Here is an 18,304-nt window from a genome sequence, read left to right on the forward strand (position 1 = left end):
CCTTCCTGACTGGATTTTTATCTTCTATCACCTGGAAAACTGGATCTCGTGCGCCAGGTTTTAAAGCAAAATACAGATAACGACATTGAGTGGTGGCTGGCTTCGTGCACCATCTAAGCCCAAGGAAGGAAGTGTATCTGGCTGGGTTGTTGCTTGGGGAAGGCCAGCTTTTCCCTCTCGGGAAGGGCCTGCTGATTATTTATGGGGATTAATTTTATCCTCAAATCTCTGTGAATGTAAAAGGGATTGGAGAGGTCTGTCTGGATTTTCCCATCCTTCAACCAGAGATGCAGGCTCTCAACCGGAGGTCAGACCGGCTTTCAGCTTTCAGTCCTGCACCCAAGGTTGAGGTTGCCTCTGTTCAACCCCAAAGGCTTCCTAGCTGACTTTTTTTTGAAGCAAGAAGAAGGTGTTTGCACAAATAAAGAGCTGGCCTTGGCCAGGGTCTGTGTGAAAACAGATCTGGAAACTAGAGGGTGGGGTTGCCCCTAGCTGCCCCAGGCTTACAACTGCAAAGTCCACTGTCGAAGTTTTTGCAGGGGCTGCATGAAAATTTTGCAGCCACAGAAGCTACAATGTTGCAGGAGTCCTATGGAACCTCTCTCTCTCTCTCTCTCTCTCTCTCTCTCTCTCTCTCTCTCTCTCTCTCTCTCGCTCTCTCTCTCTCCAGTCCTTGGCTCTAAGGATGTCTAATTAGAGTCCCAGGAAAGACTCCGTACTTAGAGAATACAAGGAAGCTGGAGAGAGAAACAGAATGTGATTTGGGGCATTTGTTTCAAGCAACATTCTGTGCTTGTCCCAGCCTGGTTCTGCTTACAGCAAGAGCTACTTCCAGTGCCTCTGCTGTGAGCTGCTTTTATTCACCCTCTGAACTGCAGACTTCAGAGAGGCTAAGGGCAGGCCAAGGAGCGCTGGCAGCTGAAACCCCCAGCCAGCCCTCAGTGACTGATTATTTTAATAAAACTGGGCACTGCTCTGTGTACACTCCAGTGTGTGTCTTGAGGAGGGGGCACACACAACAATTTCTTGGCATCTTTGATCTTGGTTCCCCCATCCTAAGGCACCTTCTCCCTCCCCCAAGTCCTAGAGAGCTTGGGGTGGGGTGGGGTGGGGAACAATGAGTCTGAAGTGGAGAAGGGATGTCAAGGCAGCTAGTCCTGGCTTCAAGGGGCCAGGCAGGGTCACAACGCTCTCTGTCTGAGGTCAGCATTGGAGATAGAAATCGGGTGAGGCTGCAGAGGCCCATGGGTGTGCGCACACGACTAATGCATCTAGTCTTGGTTCTCTGCAGGGCTGGGCCATTGAAATTGCTGGGCTCCCAGAGTTCTGCCTTGATTACTGTAACTGCCTTCTTTCCTTCTTTCCTTCCTTCCTTCCTCCCTCCCTTCCTTCCTTCCTTCTCTTTTTTTTCTTTCCTCCCTGCAGCCACTGGCTCAGAGCAGTCAAAGGAGATGGAAGGAGGGTAAAGAGGATGGGAAGCGGAAAGGGAGTGGGGGTGGGGAATCAGCAGGTCCTATAGTGGTTCAAGAGTTTAGGGGTATATCTAGTGAAAAAGTGGTGGGAGGAGGGAGGGAGGGGAGGAGAGGACACACACACACACACACACACACACACACACACACACAGAGAGAGAGAGAGAGAGAGAGAGAGAGAGAGAGAGAGAGAGTGTCATACTTCAAATTCTAGAACTTTAACCCCTGAAAGCATCTCTCTGAAAACAGCTGGCTGATTCCCAAGTCTCTCTCAAGTCTCCCAGTTTTTATTCTCTGGGGGTGCAAGGGCAGAGCAGGACAGACACTGAGATGGTAGGGCTTAGGGATGCTCCCAGATCTGCTATATAGTCTCACGTTCCTCTAAGCCGGTCTGGAGCCCGACAATTTAAAAGTACTGGGGGCTAGCGGAACAGCCAGCGAGCAGTGGAGGAGGTGTGTGCTGGAGGTGGGCAGTCGCTGGGAGGCTCTAGTGGTGGGTACTTCTTCGTAGCAACAGTAGCAGCTAGCTTGGGCAAGCAATCCCCAGCACAAACTCCAGAGACACCATGCCTGCACCCCCACCTGGCCTCCGGCTTTCCTGCTAAGAGGAAGAGGGGCGGTGGCGAATGCATCCCGCTGTACAGAGCGAGGTAACCGTACTACCAGATGGCCGGGGAGGCTTGGGAGGGAGCAGGCAGCCACAGTCGGCCGGGGAAGCGGAGAATGGCGGTCTCCAGTCCTGTCTTGCATTCTGCAGAGGCTGGCTTGCAGAGATTTTACCCGAGCTTTTCAAGGCAAGAGGGAGCCGGGAGGCTGCCGCGACTCGGGAAGCAGCGTTGAGGCTTGCAAGGTACTCGGCCTGGTTCTGTCAAACCACATCTTGCTCGTCTCCGCCGGCCTCTGAGCTTCCCGGGATGCTGGCAAGGGCTCCAGTGGGTTTCTCTCTGTGGCTGGCCGCGAATGGGAGAGCGTATGTGGGGCTCCAGCCCTGTTTTTCTTTGTTATGAGAAGATCATGGGGGTTCCCATGGCAGTCTTCCCCAAGCTTCTAAGGACAGAGGAAGAAAGAATTGGGCCTCAGAAACGATCTGTGGCCTGGTTTAGGTCTCAGGCCGCTTCAAACCAGGCTGGGATGCAGGATTTTTGGTCTAAGAAGCTTCTAAAACTGTAGGAAGCCATCTCTTACATGGGGTCTGCTGGTGTTTTGAAGTAGAGCCAGTGGTAGACATCCTTCCTGGAGGAACGAAGAACTTCAACTGCTTGCTTCATCTTCTTCGGTTGAACACTCGGGGCTGCCCTACCAATCTACCTCCTTCCCTTGCAGTCCACTGAATGTCTGCAGCCCAGAATTTATCTGGGACTGATTTTAGGCTGCACGACTGGGAGCCAGGCCGGCAGTTTGAGTTAGCCAGCCCCGTTGAAGCTCAAAGACGTTCCCTTTAGCTTGCTTACTCCACGAAACGCCTGCTCCACCGCCCCCACTCCCCACTCCCCGGCAGCCAGCCGATCTGAAAAAGATCCGTGAGGGTACAGCCGAGCCGGCCAGCAGTGGAGAGCTAGCCACCGAGTCGCAGGCCCCTCTCTGATCTGGATCTACCTCCGGCTCTCCCTGACTACTTTTATTTATTTATTTTCAATTGGTATTGCTTAGGTTTGGGGAGAGGCTGTTTCATCTTAATGCCTGTATCGGATGATGAGAGGGTTACTATCCTCTATCCTCCGGGTATATCTCTTTCTCCCCTGTTTTTTATTTTTGCAAGACGCGGGTTAATCTGGGCCTTTTGTCTATTGTAGAAAGATAATGTCTCTTAGAAGGCTTCATTAAAAAAAAATGCCTGGTATGGCCTCTTGGATTTGACAAAGACCATTTCTCAAGGGGGCACAAGGTTTTTGTTTTCTGTTTTGTTTTGGGTTTCTACCCGATGGCTTCCAAAAATACCGACGCCTTATCTTTATTGGCTCTTCCAGGAGTTCAGACAAATTTGACGGACAGCTCTCTTATCACCCAGAGCCTGTGCAGGGGAGATGTGGGGGGCCTTACCGCCTCCTCCCTGTCTGAAGCGGGTCTTTCGCAAGCGGTGGTGCGTGGTCGGAAAGTATCACAATAAAAAAGACTTTCCGAAGCCTCCTTCAGCTTGGAGTGAAGGGTCAAACAGCTTGTCCCCTATGTCGCTAGACACTCTCCAACTCCCTCTCTTGTCCTCAGAATAGAACCTCGCGCGGGCACAGGAACCCGGGCGCACCATGGCCGATACTGACGAGGGTTTTGGCCTGGCGCCGCGTACGCCTCTGGAGCCTGATTCCAAAGACAGGTCTTGCGATTCAAAACCCGAGAGTGCTCTGGGGGCTCCCAGCAAGTCTCCATCATCCCCGCAGGCTGCCTTCACCCAGCAGGTAAGAAAAGCCAGTCCAGCGGCAGAAGCGTAGACCGAGGCCTGAGCCCGGCTCTCTGCTAAGGGGGTGGGCAGGGCCAGTTATTCCCGTCTACTTCCTGGCTAGTCTCACCCAATCTCCCCCAATTCTACTCTATCCCAATCCACTTTATCGAGGCGTTTATCTTTATGGCCTGCGTATTTTAGAAACCTATTTACATTATTGGAGAGCTCTCAATTATCCGACTATTTGGGGTCAGCTAACAACGGCCCAGATAATTCTCTCCCAGCTGCCCTGGGTATGCCTTATTAAGGGTCGGGTCAGCGGCCGCTTCAGGCCGGCATGAGCGATGACTTGACCCTCCTTAGATCTTTCTTAGCCTTCGCCTCGGCTCGGCTCGCCTGCTCTGCGCAGCCCGTCTCTCCCCTCATGCAGTACAATTCATCTTGCTCCGGGGCCTGGAAGAGCTCCCTGACCCGCACACAGGGGCTGGGACCAAGGCACTCGGAGCCCGGCGAACTGGAAGTTGGTCCGGAGTGGAGGGAGGGGGACCCCACCTTGTGATCTGCTATTTGAACGCCCAGCGTTTTGGGTGCGCTAAGTAGGTTTAAAACTAGGTGTTGCTGGGAAGGCTTGACCAGAGAGATGGGTTTGACCTCAAAATCTTTTCCAATAGATGTGTGTATAACTTTTAATAAAAGCAAAGAGGCTTAAGAATAATTGGGGGAAATTTACATAATATTTTGAAAAGGGAAAGCAAGTTCACTTTTGAGTTGGTTGATAATTGTTTCACAACGAAGATTCGTGTCTGACTGTTTTGATATTGGTTTTTAGAAATAACTTCCAGTTGAAAGAGAAAATGTTAAAAGGCTTCATTGGTTGCCCCAAGTCAAAGAAAGGCTGGGCGGAGATGCTAGATAAGGCGAGAGCCTGGAAAGATTGTTAATATAGACAGTGAGAAAAAAATTACTTTTTTTTGGTCCTTGAGAAGAAAAACAATTTTAAAATTGAAAATTTCTACATAGTGGCTCACATGTGTTGGAATCTTAGCACTTAGGAGGGTGAGGCAGGAGGATTGCCAAGAGTTTGATACCCTTTTATGTGCTACATAGCGAATTCCAGGCCTGTCTGGGCTGCAGAGCAATACTTTGTCTCCAATATTAACAACAATAATATTAAAAATCCTTGTATGTTCATATTCAGACCCAGTGATGAGGGACAGTGATGTATTTACATAGCTGTGTGTTTTGCATCTGGGCGACAATACAAAAATATCCTAGTGGGGTTTTCTAAATTGATCCCCTCCCAATCATGTTTCAGCTAAAAATGGATCCAAATTAGATGGCCTGGTCCTCTAGGGGTGAGCTCTGTGGAGGGGAATAATTCCTAGGCCTCAGTCTGGCAGAAGAGACAGCAGGTACTGAGAGAACTGAGGTGCTGCTGGGTGCAAGCTCCAGCTTGCCTAGGGAGCTGTAGGCAGATGCCATGGGTCACCCTAGACTTTCCATCACCCCACAGAAGTCAGAGCCCTCTTTCTTTGACTGCACAGGCTTTGGTGGGTACTCGGTCTCTGAATGGGGGGGGGAGTTTGAGAAAGGATTCCCCGCTAAGACCCATCACTGAAAAATTTCTCTTTGTCTATCAAGGGCATGGAAGGAATCAAGGTGTTTCTTCATGAACGTGAACTGTGGCTGAAGTTCCATGAAGTGGGCACAGAGATGATCATCACCAAGGCAGGGAGGTGAGCCAGCTCCTGTCACAGAAGGAGGACAGCCATTGGAGGGGGAAAAAAAAAAAAAGGATGAGGCTTGGGAGAAAAAAAAATTAGAATAGAGCCAATATTTAATCAGAGTCCATTCTGGCTAAAGAGTTCTCAGCAGGATGGAGACCTAACCCCTAATGCTTACCTCTGGGTAGGATATTCCTTCCCGATCTTATAGGAAGATTAAAGAGAAAAAGGTGGGGGCGGGGAGAAAAAGGTGAAGAACTAGGAGACTGTAGAAGGACTTTGAGTCCTTAGACTTGGACTAGCTCCCTGGCCTCCACCCCTATTCCCACCTTCTCTGACCTTGGAATAGTTCCAGGGTCCCCACCCATGATTGCCAAACCCGGGATTGTTGAATGTATTCGCTACCTCGTTCATTGTTTATAGAGCGCGGGTGAAGTCTTTGAAAGCGAGGGGTTGGGGGAGCTCTTCGGAGCTCTGTACACAGACACGAGAATAAACACAGCCCAACACAGCCCGATCAGCCATCCTGGCTGGGCCCGAAACTTCTCTTCAAGGCCCGCAGGAGTTTCTGCTAGAGAGGCTAGGCTAGGCCTGGGGTTGGAGGGTGACAGAAGAGTTCAAATTCTGGGTCTTCGGTGTGCATTTGTGTGTGAGGGCCAGGGGAACAACCTCATTTCCCCAGCGGCCTGAGCTACATGCATCCCCACCATGTAAGAGGCCGCCAGTCTGCCCAGTGCAAGCTTGCGGAAGAGACAGGGGCCAGGGCAGTAGGCCCAAGCTGCCGGGTGCGTAAAGGGTGGAGTTGATTTTTCCAGATTCCGCGGGTTCTCCAGCCCAAGCCGCCCTCAATAAACTGACAACGGTGACGTTTATTATTTCTTGAAATTAAACAATGTCGGCTCCCCCGCTCAGCCCGAGGCCCTTAGTGAACCAGAAGGCGGTGGGTCTGTTTATATCAGACATCTGAGGTTCCCTTTCCCATCCTGCCCAGGAGGGAAAGTCCCAGCCGGCTGCCTTGTCGTCCTCGCTGGAGCCGAGAGGATTTAACTATAAAAGGCCTGCACTGTCTCTGGTGCCTCTTGCTGGGGCAGATAAACACGAGGAGGTCCGGGCTCCCGGCCTGCGATGGAGAGGCCTTCTCTCACCTCTTCCTGCGCTGCACTAACCTAGGTCCAACGACTTATCCTAGTGCGCAAATCCAGCCGATCCCTTGCTTCCTGGAGCGCAGTCCTCACCAGACGTTAAGGAAAAAATTATTCTAGTGGGGCCGAGGCATGGGGGAGCCCTTAGGAATCCGAGTTCTGTACCAGTTGTGTGCTTTCTAGTTCCGGCTTCGGCTCGCTCTAAAAACCGACCTGTGGAAGGGTTTGGAATTTCGTTCCTGAGTGCCTGGGAGTTTAAGCTCCCCAGGGAAACCTGCCAAGCGCGTGGAGAAGTTGCAGACCATTTATGAGTGACCGCGTGTAGGCTATGCGGGGCTGGTCACTAACCCAGAGAACTTGGGAACCACGTTCTGATAGCCACGGTTAACCTGCGCCTCTGAGGGCAGAGAACTAAAGTTAGTATTCTAGGTGATGTGTCCCTAGGGTGCCACCATGGATGGCAGCCTCGGGCTTGAGTGAACCTCCCCCTCACCCTGATACTAGATTATGCAGTTGAAAGCGAGTCTCTTTAAACTTGAAAAGTTAGAGGTAACAATCCCCGGGCCCCCGTTTTCTTCCAAGGTTCCCGCAGTTGCTGTGGCTACCTCCCATCTCTCTCTGCGCCTACTTATCCCGGTAACTTCAGGGGAAACCCGGCCTGGATCTCACGGAGGATGGAGTGGGGCCAGTGGTTTTGGTTTCTCGGGGGTTGGGGGGGAATGGCTGAAGATCAGGGACCCTCTCTTCCGAGTATCAGCATAAATCCCCCCTTCTTTCTCTCTGCCTGTTCCTCCCTTCATCTCCCTCTCTCTGTCGCAGGCGGATGTTTCCTAGTTACAAAGTGAAGGTGACTGGCCTTAATCCCAAAACGAAGTATATTCTTCTCATGGATATTGTTCCTGCAGATGATCACAGATATAAATTTGCTGATAACAAATGGTAAGTTGCAGGGTTCCAAAGAGCAGGGAGGGCTGGGAGGAAACTGTGTTGCCTAGCTCACCCCCAGCAACCGGAACAGAAAATTTATTATTATTATTATTATTATTATTATTATTATTATTAATTTCCAACTAAAGCTCAAGGCTTTTGTGCCTATCCTGTTGTATATAAAAGGACCACAGCCATTAGCTCCCATTTCATAGACCTAAAAACTGAGGCTACGGGAAGTAAGAGAACCCTGTGTAGGTCAATACTCACATGGGCTGTACTTTTTATTTTAATTCTTCTTTTTAAAAAGGGTATTTTTTTAAAACCAAATACTGGATATATTTCTGGGGGGCATAGAATCATTTACAGTTATGTTTTTTATGAGTTACCTGCTTTGAACATGACTTTTTTTTTTTTTTTTTTTTTTTTTTATGAAACTGCAAAACTGGCCAATGGCTTTCCTGGTAAAACGGCAGAGGAGACTCATGCCTGGGTTCCATTGCTCCTCAGGCGGTGGGCAGTGCACAGCTCAGAGGCTGCAAGAGGCTGGCTCCTTTCAAAAGCATTTGCGTTTTCAAGAGTTTTGCACGTGCCTATTTTCAGATACCACCGATAATTTGCGGGCAGCCGAGACTTTGAGGCCCCCCACACTCTGGCACTAGACTGGGGCGGGGCGGGGGGGGGGAAGCAGGCATGGAAGGCGGGAAGAAGAAAGAGCCAGACCCGGGGTTTTCTTGGACATAGTGTAGGCTGTAAATGTCTGAAGGAGACCAGAATGTACCCAGAACTTTGCCTTCGGAAGCAGCTCTCTTCTGGCCAGCTAACTCCGAGCGGGCCATGGAAAACCTCCGCAACTCTTGTCTCCCTCATGTAGGTCAGTAACTGGCAAAGCCGAGCCTGCCATGCCGGGTCGCCTTTACGTGCACCCGGACTCCCCTGCAACCGGAGCCCACTGGATGCGACAACTTGTCTCCTTCCAGAAACTCAAGCTCACCAACAACCACCTGGACCCGTTTGGACATGTAAGTATCCTGTCCCCCATCAGTGTGTGACACACGCACCCTCCCTTACTTCTCCCCAGGTCTCTATCTTCTGCCCTCTCTTCTGCTGACCCACAGCCCTGGGGCTCTCTCCAGCATCCAATTCACGTAGCCCCAGGCTGTTCTCCAGCTAACAGGGACCCACCCTCAGGGCTGGGTTGTCGGCTCTTTTGTCATTCTAATCGGGGCCTTGTCCTGTCTCACCGTTTTACCGCCCCGCCCCGTTGTCCGCTCCTCTCTCTGTCGCTCAGGACCTGACCTTCCTGTCCCCCTCCTGTTTCTTTTTTTCTCCACGGTTCTCAGACTGAGAGGGGACTTTCTCCTCTGCCTGTCCCGTGTTCTATCCCAGCCTCCCCGTCTTTTAAAGCTTCTCTTTGTCACTGATCTTTCCTGGTCTCATGCCTCCTCTCTGGTTCCATTGCCCCTTGAAGCTCAGTGCTTTCTGACTTCACAGGACTCTGCAGTCTTTTTTCTCCTTTCAGTGCACAGAGAGGGCAAACTGAGACCAGGATCCTGAAACCTAGCATCACTTTGGAAGGGTCCAGGGAGTCCCCCAAACTATGTGAGGGTACAGTGATCGTACGCATCCCCTCTCCCAGGTGATGTGTGTAGGGGTGGGAGAGAGGCTAGAAGATACGGAGTTCATACAGTTAGCTTGGGGATAGGGGTTTTACCAGGGGGGCACATAGTCTCCAACTTATGGAGATGAGGGTCTGGGTGGGTTGGATTTGGGAATAAGCTCAAATGAGAAATCTGTTCTTTCTAGGTGATAGTGACAGAGGCCAGCTGGGACCTGGGGAGGGGAGAGGGTCTCAGAATGGTCCACTGAGGGGTTCTACACATGGGAAGGGGAGAAGGCTGGATTGTTGGTAGAAAGTTCTATCTATCCTGAGCACTTCTTATGGATCAATGAATTCATAGTGATCCCAGTGCGGAAATGTCCTGGGGTTCTTCTGCTCCAGGGTTAGAAGGGTGGGGGGCTCCCTGCCTGTTTCCTTCCTTGGACTCCCTCCTCAGGGACCCTTAGTAGGGGTTTCCATGGACTCTCCAGCTGGCAACTGAGTCTGTCTCACAGTGTCCTTTCAGCTTCAAGTTGCATCTCTATTTTTTTGGACAGTACTTTTTGGGGGGGGTCATTCTGGGGTAGACTTCCAGGAAAGGTCCTTGGCCCTATCAACAGATAGGAGCCACTTAGCTGTCCCTTCCCCACCTCCCCGAGTTTCCTCTCAGCAACTCATGGACAAAGGGTGAAGTACTCCACACCGACTTTGAATGTAGAGTCACCCTGATGGAATTAGTGGGCATTAGATCACCCTCATTCTGAAGTCTCCACACTGTCCCCAGCTGTCAAAGCAATTTGGTTAAGCCAAGAGGATGGCTGTACTGGCCCAGGGGCTGTGGCAGTCAGGCTGGGGGCCCCAGTGCGTCTCTCTGTCGCCATACCACTGGTCAGCCAGCGTCATTATAAGCCCGGGGAGGTGGTGAGGGTGTGTGTGTGCGTGTGTGTGTGTGTGTGTGTGTGTGTGTGTGTGTGTGTGTGTGATTGGAGCTGGACACCCCCAGGCAGGAACTAAGAGGTCATATCTTACATCTTAAGGACCTCGCTTCAGGATTGATTGGGCCAGGAATTCTGCAAGGGGGGGGGGCTTCAGCAATGCAAACAATCGAATCCTGCTGCAGTCAGGGCTCGGGATCCTGTAGGAAAAGCAGGGTTGGGGAACGGGTAAAGGTGGCCTGTTGCATTAAAGAGTTTTGGGTGACTTTTAACAGCCAGCCCAGCATCAAAATATGGGCAGCATCTGGTCAACAAACCCAGTTTTATGGCTGTGAATGCACACGCGGGAGTCCCGCCTCCTCGCTCCCCTCCTCCCTCTCCTCAGTCCAATAATAATAATAATAATAATAATAATAATAATAATAATAATAATGTGGTTGTACCAATAACCAACAGCAGCTGGAGTAAGCCCTACTCGGAGTAGCTCAAATAGGGAGAGGAAGGAAACTACCTTTCCAGTATAGTGATCCCTCCTTGAGTCCCAAATATTGATACTCAGGGAAAGGAAACCTTCGGGTCAACCTGTCCCTGCCACAGTGGGGCTCTCCCCTCACCCCCGCGGTCTTAGGGAGACAGACCTCGATGACCCCCCCACCCCCCACGACTCCATTTTCATGTTTGAAAACAAAGGAGCCAGGTTTGAGTTCTATTAAGAGCCACCAATCCTCAAAAAACTAAAACTGCTATGCTCAGTGGGCAGGGTCAGCCCTTGGCCTTCCTCAGAAGGTGTCTGAGGAAGAGATGGGCCCTGACTGTTTGTACATAGGCACATATGTTCTTCCTGTCCCCACACTGCTTCCAGTGCCACACACTGCTGTGCAGTTCTCCCAGCCCCCGCCGCCGGTTCCTGCCTCCAGACTTGCCAGGCTCCCGTTGGGGGCGGGAAGTGCCCTTATACACAGAGTTAATTTATTAAGCAAACTTTATTAAGAATTCTGATTTACTGCCCTGTGTGCTTTGGGTAGGTTCCTGGAATATTACCTTGACTTTCTAATGTGGAAATTGTCATTTTTGAAATGTTTCTTTTAAATGAAATCACTGGCCCTTTTTCAAAACAGAAGAGGGGAAAAAAAAAGACTATTTTTTTTTCTTTCCAAGAGCCCATATAATAAAGCTAATTGGCAGTGTAGATGGGGGAGGAGCAAGGATCTAGCTGGAAACAAAGGGAGTTTTGATTATTTTTTTCTTCTTCTGACAATCTCATTTTCTCTGTTATTTTTAGATTATCCTGAACTCCATGCACAAATACCAGCCCCGATTACACATCGTGAAAGCAGACGAAAATAATGGGTTCGGTTCAAAGAACACTGCGTTTTGCACCCACGTCTTCCCGGAGACGGCTTTTATCGCCGTGACTTCGTATCAGAATCACAAGGTAAGCCCGAGAGACTCTCCACCCGCCTGCAGCCTGCACAGCCGGGCCGGCTGCTGCTTTATGTGGACGCATGCGCCGTGTCCTTACCGGAACGCAGCCCCTTTACGACGGAGGGGTGGGTCCACAGCCCTACAGCCTCTGCTGCTATTGTCCTCCAGGGGGCTGGGCAGGGGCCAAGTTGGAGCTGTTTGAGTTGTATTCCTGGTGAAAAAGGATCTCTCTCACCTATGCTTTCTAGTTAGAACCAAACTAGTTATCCACTTAGGCAGAATTGGTGCGAGTCTACAGAAAGGGGGAGAGGGAAGGTGACATTGTGCTGCGATGGGTGACTAGGGTCGGTCATGGTTTTTAGAGGCACCTCAGGTGGCAAAGGGGCAGGTGGCACAGCCCAGGCTAATTGGGAGTGGGAGAGCCCCTCACCCCCCACATAAGCTCAGTGGAACCTGACCCCTCCCCCTCCATCTGGGTGAAGTTAGCTGTAAAGGTTCTAAGGCTAGCGGGGAAGGCCAGAGAAGGGTCACAGGCAGGTTTCCTTCTGGGTCATCCAGCGCAGGTCATCCTGGTTCTGGCTGGGTGGTAGACGACCATCCCTCCACCCATCCTCTGTTAGAGCCCACTGTGGGCAGTCTCTGGATTAGGACCGAAGGTGGCTGAAGTGTGACAGAGGATGATCCCTTCTATATCTACGGAGAGCTTCCTTCTTTGCCTCAGAAGTAATCCCTGCCCCCTCCCTAACACGATTCCCTCTTTTTAAACGGAAGGAACAGAGCTGACCCCAGCAAGGGCAAAATGGCGAAGTCAGTTGCTGTGATTTAGTGAAACTGTTATGTCATGCGCCCAGAAATTGGGCTTCCTCACCGGCCCTGCAAACCCTTGTTTAGCTGTGGCCTTAAAGGCTCCCAGAACTGACACAAGAGCCATGAATGCCTCATCCCCCTTCCCCTCAGGCAAGCCCAGGTTCACAGAGGATGTGTGGTGGTAGTGGTGGTGTCATATAAAATGACCTTTAAAAATGTAGGTTCGCGGATCCTTGGCATGTTCTGAGTTATATGTCATGGCATGTTCTGAGTTCATGTATGCATAGTGGACATTCACTGTCTCTGTCCCTCCTGTTTCTTTGCTCTTAGCTTTATACAGTATGCTCTCTGCCACTTATTTGTTTTGTTTTGAGCATGTTTGGGTTTGAACTCGAGGCTTCAAATATTGTTAAGAATATATCCTGCCACTGAGCTGCATTTCTGGCCCCTTAAAGACTGACTGCTATGTCACGTGTGACATATGGCCATACCCCCGACACTGTCATATTTCTGTGTGTATGTGAACTGTGTGTGTCGGTGCGAGGGGACCATATGTTGTGCTAGAGCGTGCTTGTTGAGTTTAGATGACAACTCGTGGAAGTTGGTTCTTCTTTTCTACCTTTTTGTGAATTCTGGGAATTGAACTCAGGTCCTCAGGCTTGGTGGCAAGCACCCTTATCTGCTGAGCCATTTTGCTGAGCCTTGTATGAGTTTTGAGCACAGTCTAAAGGTCTCACAGGTCTGTCAGTGTGGGTCTCCAGCCACATAATTGGGTGTGTTCGATGATTGCATTGAAGCTCCACGGGAATTGCTTTCTGTATTAGTGGGGACTGGGTCTCTAGCCAAGTGGGCAGGCAGATTTTGTACATGCACATCAGGAGACAAGTTTCTGCCACTCCATCTTCCACAGGATCTTCCTTATTTCTTACCTGTCGAGCCCCGAAGTCGTTAATTTTCTGTGCGAAGAGCCCAAAGAGATACATTTCCCAGTCACCCTCAAGACCCTTGAAAACATTCTTCAAGTGGATGTAGGGCCTGTGACTTAATTACGTGCTCTATGGGTTCTTATGATCTGTGGACAGCATCTCTGCCTTCATTGTCCCAGCTGGAGTGGGTGGTGAGTCAGCTGAGGATGTAGGTAATCCCACTGAGATGCCAACACCATGTGGATTAAGGGATGTACCCCATCTGGGGATGAGTGTTTAGATTCAAAGGCAGGATATAACTTAGTTTCCCATCTGTAAAATGGGAATTATACATCATCATTGTCATCATCATCATCATAATAGTGATAATAGTAGCATCCACTTCATATATAAGCAAGGGGTCCTTGCTAGAATTACCCCCAGATAATCCCTGGAGCCATCATAGATCGATAGGGCAATGACCTGGATCTAGCCACTGGTCAGTTTGCTCACACAAGTCAGCTCTGTTCAGAACTGTGATGTTCTGGGGGAAAACTCTTAGCTTGTTCAGTTCCACTCCTTGAGCATACTGAAATCTGCACAACCAATATTTTAAAAATAGGTCTTATTATTGCGGTTAAAAAAAAATCACAACAAATACTGGTCTTTGTGATTCCCTTGGTTCCTTGTCAATCAAAAATGAACTTGTTTTTGTCTTGGATGAATGAGTTTGGAGAAAATATTCTGGGTGGGTGCACAACCAGGAATTACCTGGGGGATGCAAGACCCTGTTTGGGAAGGGGTTCACAGAGCCCAGTGCACCCAGGATGTTTCCCACGTGCTAGGCAGGTGCCAGGTAGGGCGCGTCGGTGGCAACGTTCCTTTCTTAGACAGTAAAGCACGTACCACCCAACGCAGGACCCTTAATGGCGAGCTGTATTTCCTCAGCCCAGCTGTGACCCTAAGCTGGATTTGGGAGTTATTTCCCCAGATGTTTGACAGCCTGGGGGGGGGGGAAAGATATTTAAAAAACTGGAATCTTCCCCCAGCTCCGACGTTCACTCGGGAAACACGTCTTTGTTTGGGTTTTTACAGCACTTGTCAGCAGCTCCGAGCACACTGCCTAGAAATATGTAGGTGTTAAACGCAAGTCACTCAGGGCATTTCATTTCCCGGTTCTTACTACAATGGCTGTGTATGCAAGCGTGCATGTCCCTCAACGATAGCTGACTTTTCCATCGCAAGGAGCTTTGCCCGAGCTTAAGTCCTTGTGTAGGGAGTCCATATTTATGAGGTACAAACTTTCTGGTTGGGACCAGGAAATGAAGCCCCTAATAGAGAGACATAATTAAGATTTTTGGCCCTCATGAGTTGTGTTTTTTTCCCCCTCCGAAAGCAAGAATTTGCAACAATTATTTTCATTAATTTTTACAACCGCTGTCTCACCAGTTGGAGCTGGCATTTATGTTTGCTCGCCCCCCCCCCACTCTCTCCCTTCCCCGGATATCCGGTTTTATGCTGATTTTGGAAGGGAGTGCATTAGTATGGTAAATAGAAGGAGGTTTCCCTGGAGATTTTAGGTAGCTATAGGCTTCCAGGTGTGCAGATTTGGGGGCTTATAAGCTGACATGCAGCCTACGGGGGCAGGCTTATAGTGTAAGGGACTGTGTGCAAAATAAAATGTGTTTCAGCAGCAAATGAGCCTGTCTAGAAGGATTTCTGAAGGATGATTCTGGTGTGTATGTGTATGTGTGTCTGTGTGGTGTGTATGCCTGTGGTGTGTGTACATATGTGTCTGTGTGTGTCTGTGTGGTATGTATGCATGTGTGTGGCATGTGTATGTGTACATATGTATGTATGTGTGTGTATGTGTGCACATGTGTGTGTGTGTGGTATGTGTGTATATACATGTATATGCCTCTGTGTGCCTGTGTGGGGTGTATATGTGTGTGTGGGATGTGTGTATGTGTACATATGTACGTGTGTGTATGTGTGCACATACATGTATGTATGTTTTTATGGTATATGTACATATATATATGTCTGTGTGTGCCTGTGTGGGCTGTTTACATGTGTATGTGTGCATATGCATGTGTGGGATGTGTGTATGTGTACATATGTGCATGTATGTGTGCATATGTGTGTATGTGTTTTGGTATATGTGCATACACATGTATATGCCTGTGAGTACCTGTGTGGAGTGTATATGTGTGTGCATGTGTGGGGTGTATGTGTGTACATATGTATGTGAGCATGCACATATGTGAATGTTTGTGGTATGTGTGTATACACACATACATGCCTGAGTGTGTGCCTGTGTAGAGTGTGTATGTGTGTGTACTTTCATACCAGACCCACAAGTAGAAGTCAGATGACAAGGAGCCAGTTCTCACCTTGCCTCCTATTGGTCTTGGGGATGGAGCGCAGGTGTCCACGCTTCCTGGCAAACACTATCACCAGCTGTACCATCTCACTGGCTCCGCCTCACCTTTGAGACAGTGTCTCTCACTGAACCCAGAGCTCTCCAATTGGCTAGACTGGCTAGCCAGTGAGTTCCTGGGAATCCTCCTGTCTCTGTACCCCCAGAACCAGCATCCAGTGGGATCTGAACTCAGGTCTTCATGCCTGTGTTAGGGGCACTTTATCCCCTGATCCATCACCCCGCCCTCCCCAGCAATGCTTTATGCTTATATCCTGGAGGGAGTCTATACGGTCCCTGAAAGAAGTGAGGTGGGTGTGGCATAGAGCCCAGCAATGGAGCAGTGTGTGCAAAGTCCTGGATTATCTTTCCAGCACTGCCTGAAAGGAGACAAATTTAAAATCAATGTTTAAGTGTATCTATAATTAATTATTATTATTATTTTATTCTACGCAATGAGTTTTTGCTTTGTTTCATTTTCTGAGACAGAGTCTCAGTAAGGGACCTCAGTCCCATTGATTTTGCTGCCTCAGGAGCATGGTGGGATTACAGGTATGAACTACCACACCTGCCTGCTGTCACAGCTTTGTATGAATTTAGCAATGGTGAGCTCATGAGTAACCTCAAGAGACACAGAAACAATCACTGTGAGAAAACAAAAACTTGTTTGAGTGTTTTGTCCGTGCATGTGTGTTTGCCTGGTGCCCATGAGGTTCAGGCATCAGATCCCCTGAAGAAGAAGTTATAGACAACTGTGAGTCACCATGGGGATGCTGGGAACTGAATCTGGGTCCTCTGGGAGAGCAGCTACTGCTTGTAATTGCTGAGCCATTTTTTTTTCCAGTCTAGCAAAAAGGTCCACCCCCTGCCCCAGACAAAATAAAGAAAGCCTATGTTTTTCAATTTTTTTCTTGGACCAATTTTGGGTCCTAAGTTCTTAAAGGGACAGGGATGATCTGGGCTGGGCCCTGGATTCACAGCCTCATCTGTCCTCAGTATTTCTTGCAAGGACTTCAGTGGCTGGGATGGTGGAGGGAATGAGGGACAGGGGATTGGTTCCATCCTGTTGAAATGATCTAGCTATTATTGTGTTTCTCTCTAATAGGGTCTCATGCAGCCCTACCTGGCTTTCAACTCAGTATATAGTCAATGACCTTGAACTTTTTAATCCTTCTGCCTCTGCTGCCTGAGTTCTGGGATCACAGGTGTCTGCCATCATGTCTCATTTATGCTTTGCTTCTGCAATTGAACCCAGGATATCTGCATGCTAGGCAGACACTATGTCAATTGAGCTGCACACCCAGTCTAAATTATTTACTATTACTACTGCTACTACTACACTATGGGGTCTTGCTATGTACCCCAGACTGATCCCAAACTCTTGATTCTCCTGCTTCAGTTTTCAGAATCCTGAGATTATAGGCATACCTGATCTCCACCATATACAATCTCCAGCATACATGATGTCCAGCATACACGATCTTCAGCATACATGATCTCCAGCATGCATGATCTCCATCATACATGCTCTCCAGCATATACAATCTCCAACATAATGACTATAGCATACGTGATTTCCAGCATACATGATCTCCAGTATACATGATCTACGACATACATGATCTTCAGCATACATGATCTTCAGCATACACGATCTCCAGTATACACGATCTCCAGCACACATGATCTTCAGCATACACGACTTCCAGCATAATGATCTATAACATACATGATCTCCAGCATACACAATCTCCAGTATACATGATCTCCAGCACACATGACCTCCAGCATACACTATCTCCAGCATACCTGATCTATAGCATACATGATCTACAGCATACACACCAGCTTGATGTGATCTAGCGATCCAGTCGATTTTTGAAAGTTAATTTTTTACAAGATGATCTTCCATTGGATTGTGCCTTTTGACAGAGAATCTCAGGAGGACAAGCAGATCTCTGAATTCAGACGTGCACATTTCAAAAGATGGCTTTCAGAAATGATTTACAGACTCTGACTTATACGAAGAGTCCAGACACAATCAGAAAGCAACAGGCATGGCCAGGCAGCACAGCATCCGGGATGCTGAGGCAGGAGGATCAAGAATTGGAAGCTGGAGTCCAGGAGAATCCAGGCCTGTCAGAAACACCTGTTACTCAAGAAAAGGATGACAAACTCTCTCTTTTGATATCCACAGGAAGCTCTGAAACCAAAGCCCACCTTCTCGTTGGAAAGAGGAAGTAGGTGCTGTTAGAGAAGGTTCTAGCACAAACTCGTCCAGAGCAAAAACTCCATCATAGAAAACTAGAGAGTTTGTTGATAGTATTGATCAGGGTGGGACTTCCGTGAAGGAGCTGTCAAAATGCATCTCGTTAGTAAAGAACGAGGGAAGGGGGATGTGTGTGCACAAATACACACGTAGGTGCCCACAGAGGCCACTGGATCTTTGGGGATAGAGTTATAGGTAGCTGTGAGGGGCTGGGGACCAAACTGGGATCCCCTGCAAGAGCAATTTGTTCTGTTAAGACCGGGACACCTGTTTATTGTTGTGATGTGTGTGTGTGTGTGTGT

The 18,304-nt window shown here is 49.1% G+C and overlaps 1 protein-coding gene across 3 annotated transcripts in view; it reads left to right on the forward strand.

Moving 5' to 3' along the window:
* Tbx5 (T-box transcription factor 5) overlaps positions 1-18,304 on the forward strand; it is a 51,551-nt gene that overhangs the window by 305 nt on the left and 32,942 nt on the right. The window contains exons 1-6 of one of the 3 annotated variants that reach the window (XM_021186828.2): positions 1,681-2,122; positions 3,678-3,865; positions 5,491-5,585; positions 7,535-7,654; positions 8,517-8,664; positions 11,460-11,612. In XM_021186828.2, the coding sequence (XP_021042487.1) occupies positions 3,716-3,865; positions 5,491-5,585; positions 7,535-7,654; positions 8,517-8,664; positions 11,460-11,612 (666 nt within the window). In that variant the 5' untranslated portion in view covers positions 1,681-2,122; positions 3,678-3,715. Of the gene's footprint in view, positions 1-1,680; positions 2,123-2,158; positions 2,323-3,677; positions 3,866-5,490; positions 5,586-7,534; positions 7,655-8,516; positions 8,665-11,459; positions 11,613-18,304 lie in introns of those variants that run through there. The other 2 variants (XM_029533638.1, XM_029533637.1) reach the window with 2 other exon arrangements.

Source organism: Mus pahari, chromosome 23, assembly GCF_900095145.1.
Source record: "Mus pahari chromosome 23, PAHARI_EIJ_v1.1, whole genome shotgun sequence".
In the NCBI taxonomy this organism is placed as follows: domain Eukaryota; kingdom Metazoa; phylum Chordata; class Mammalia; order Rodentia; family Muridae; genus Mus; species Mus pahari.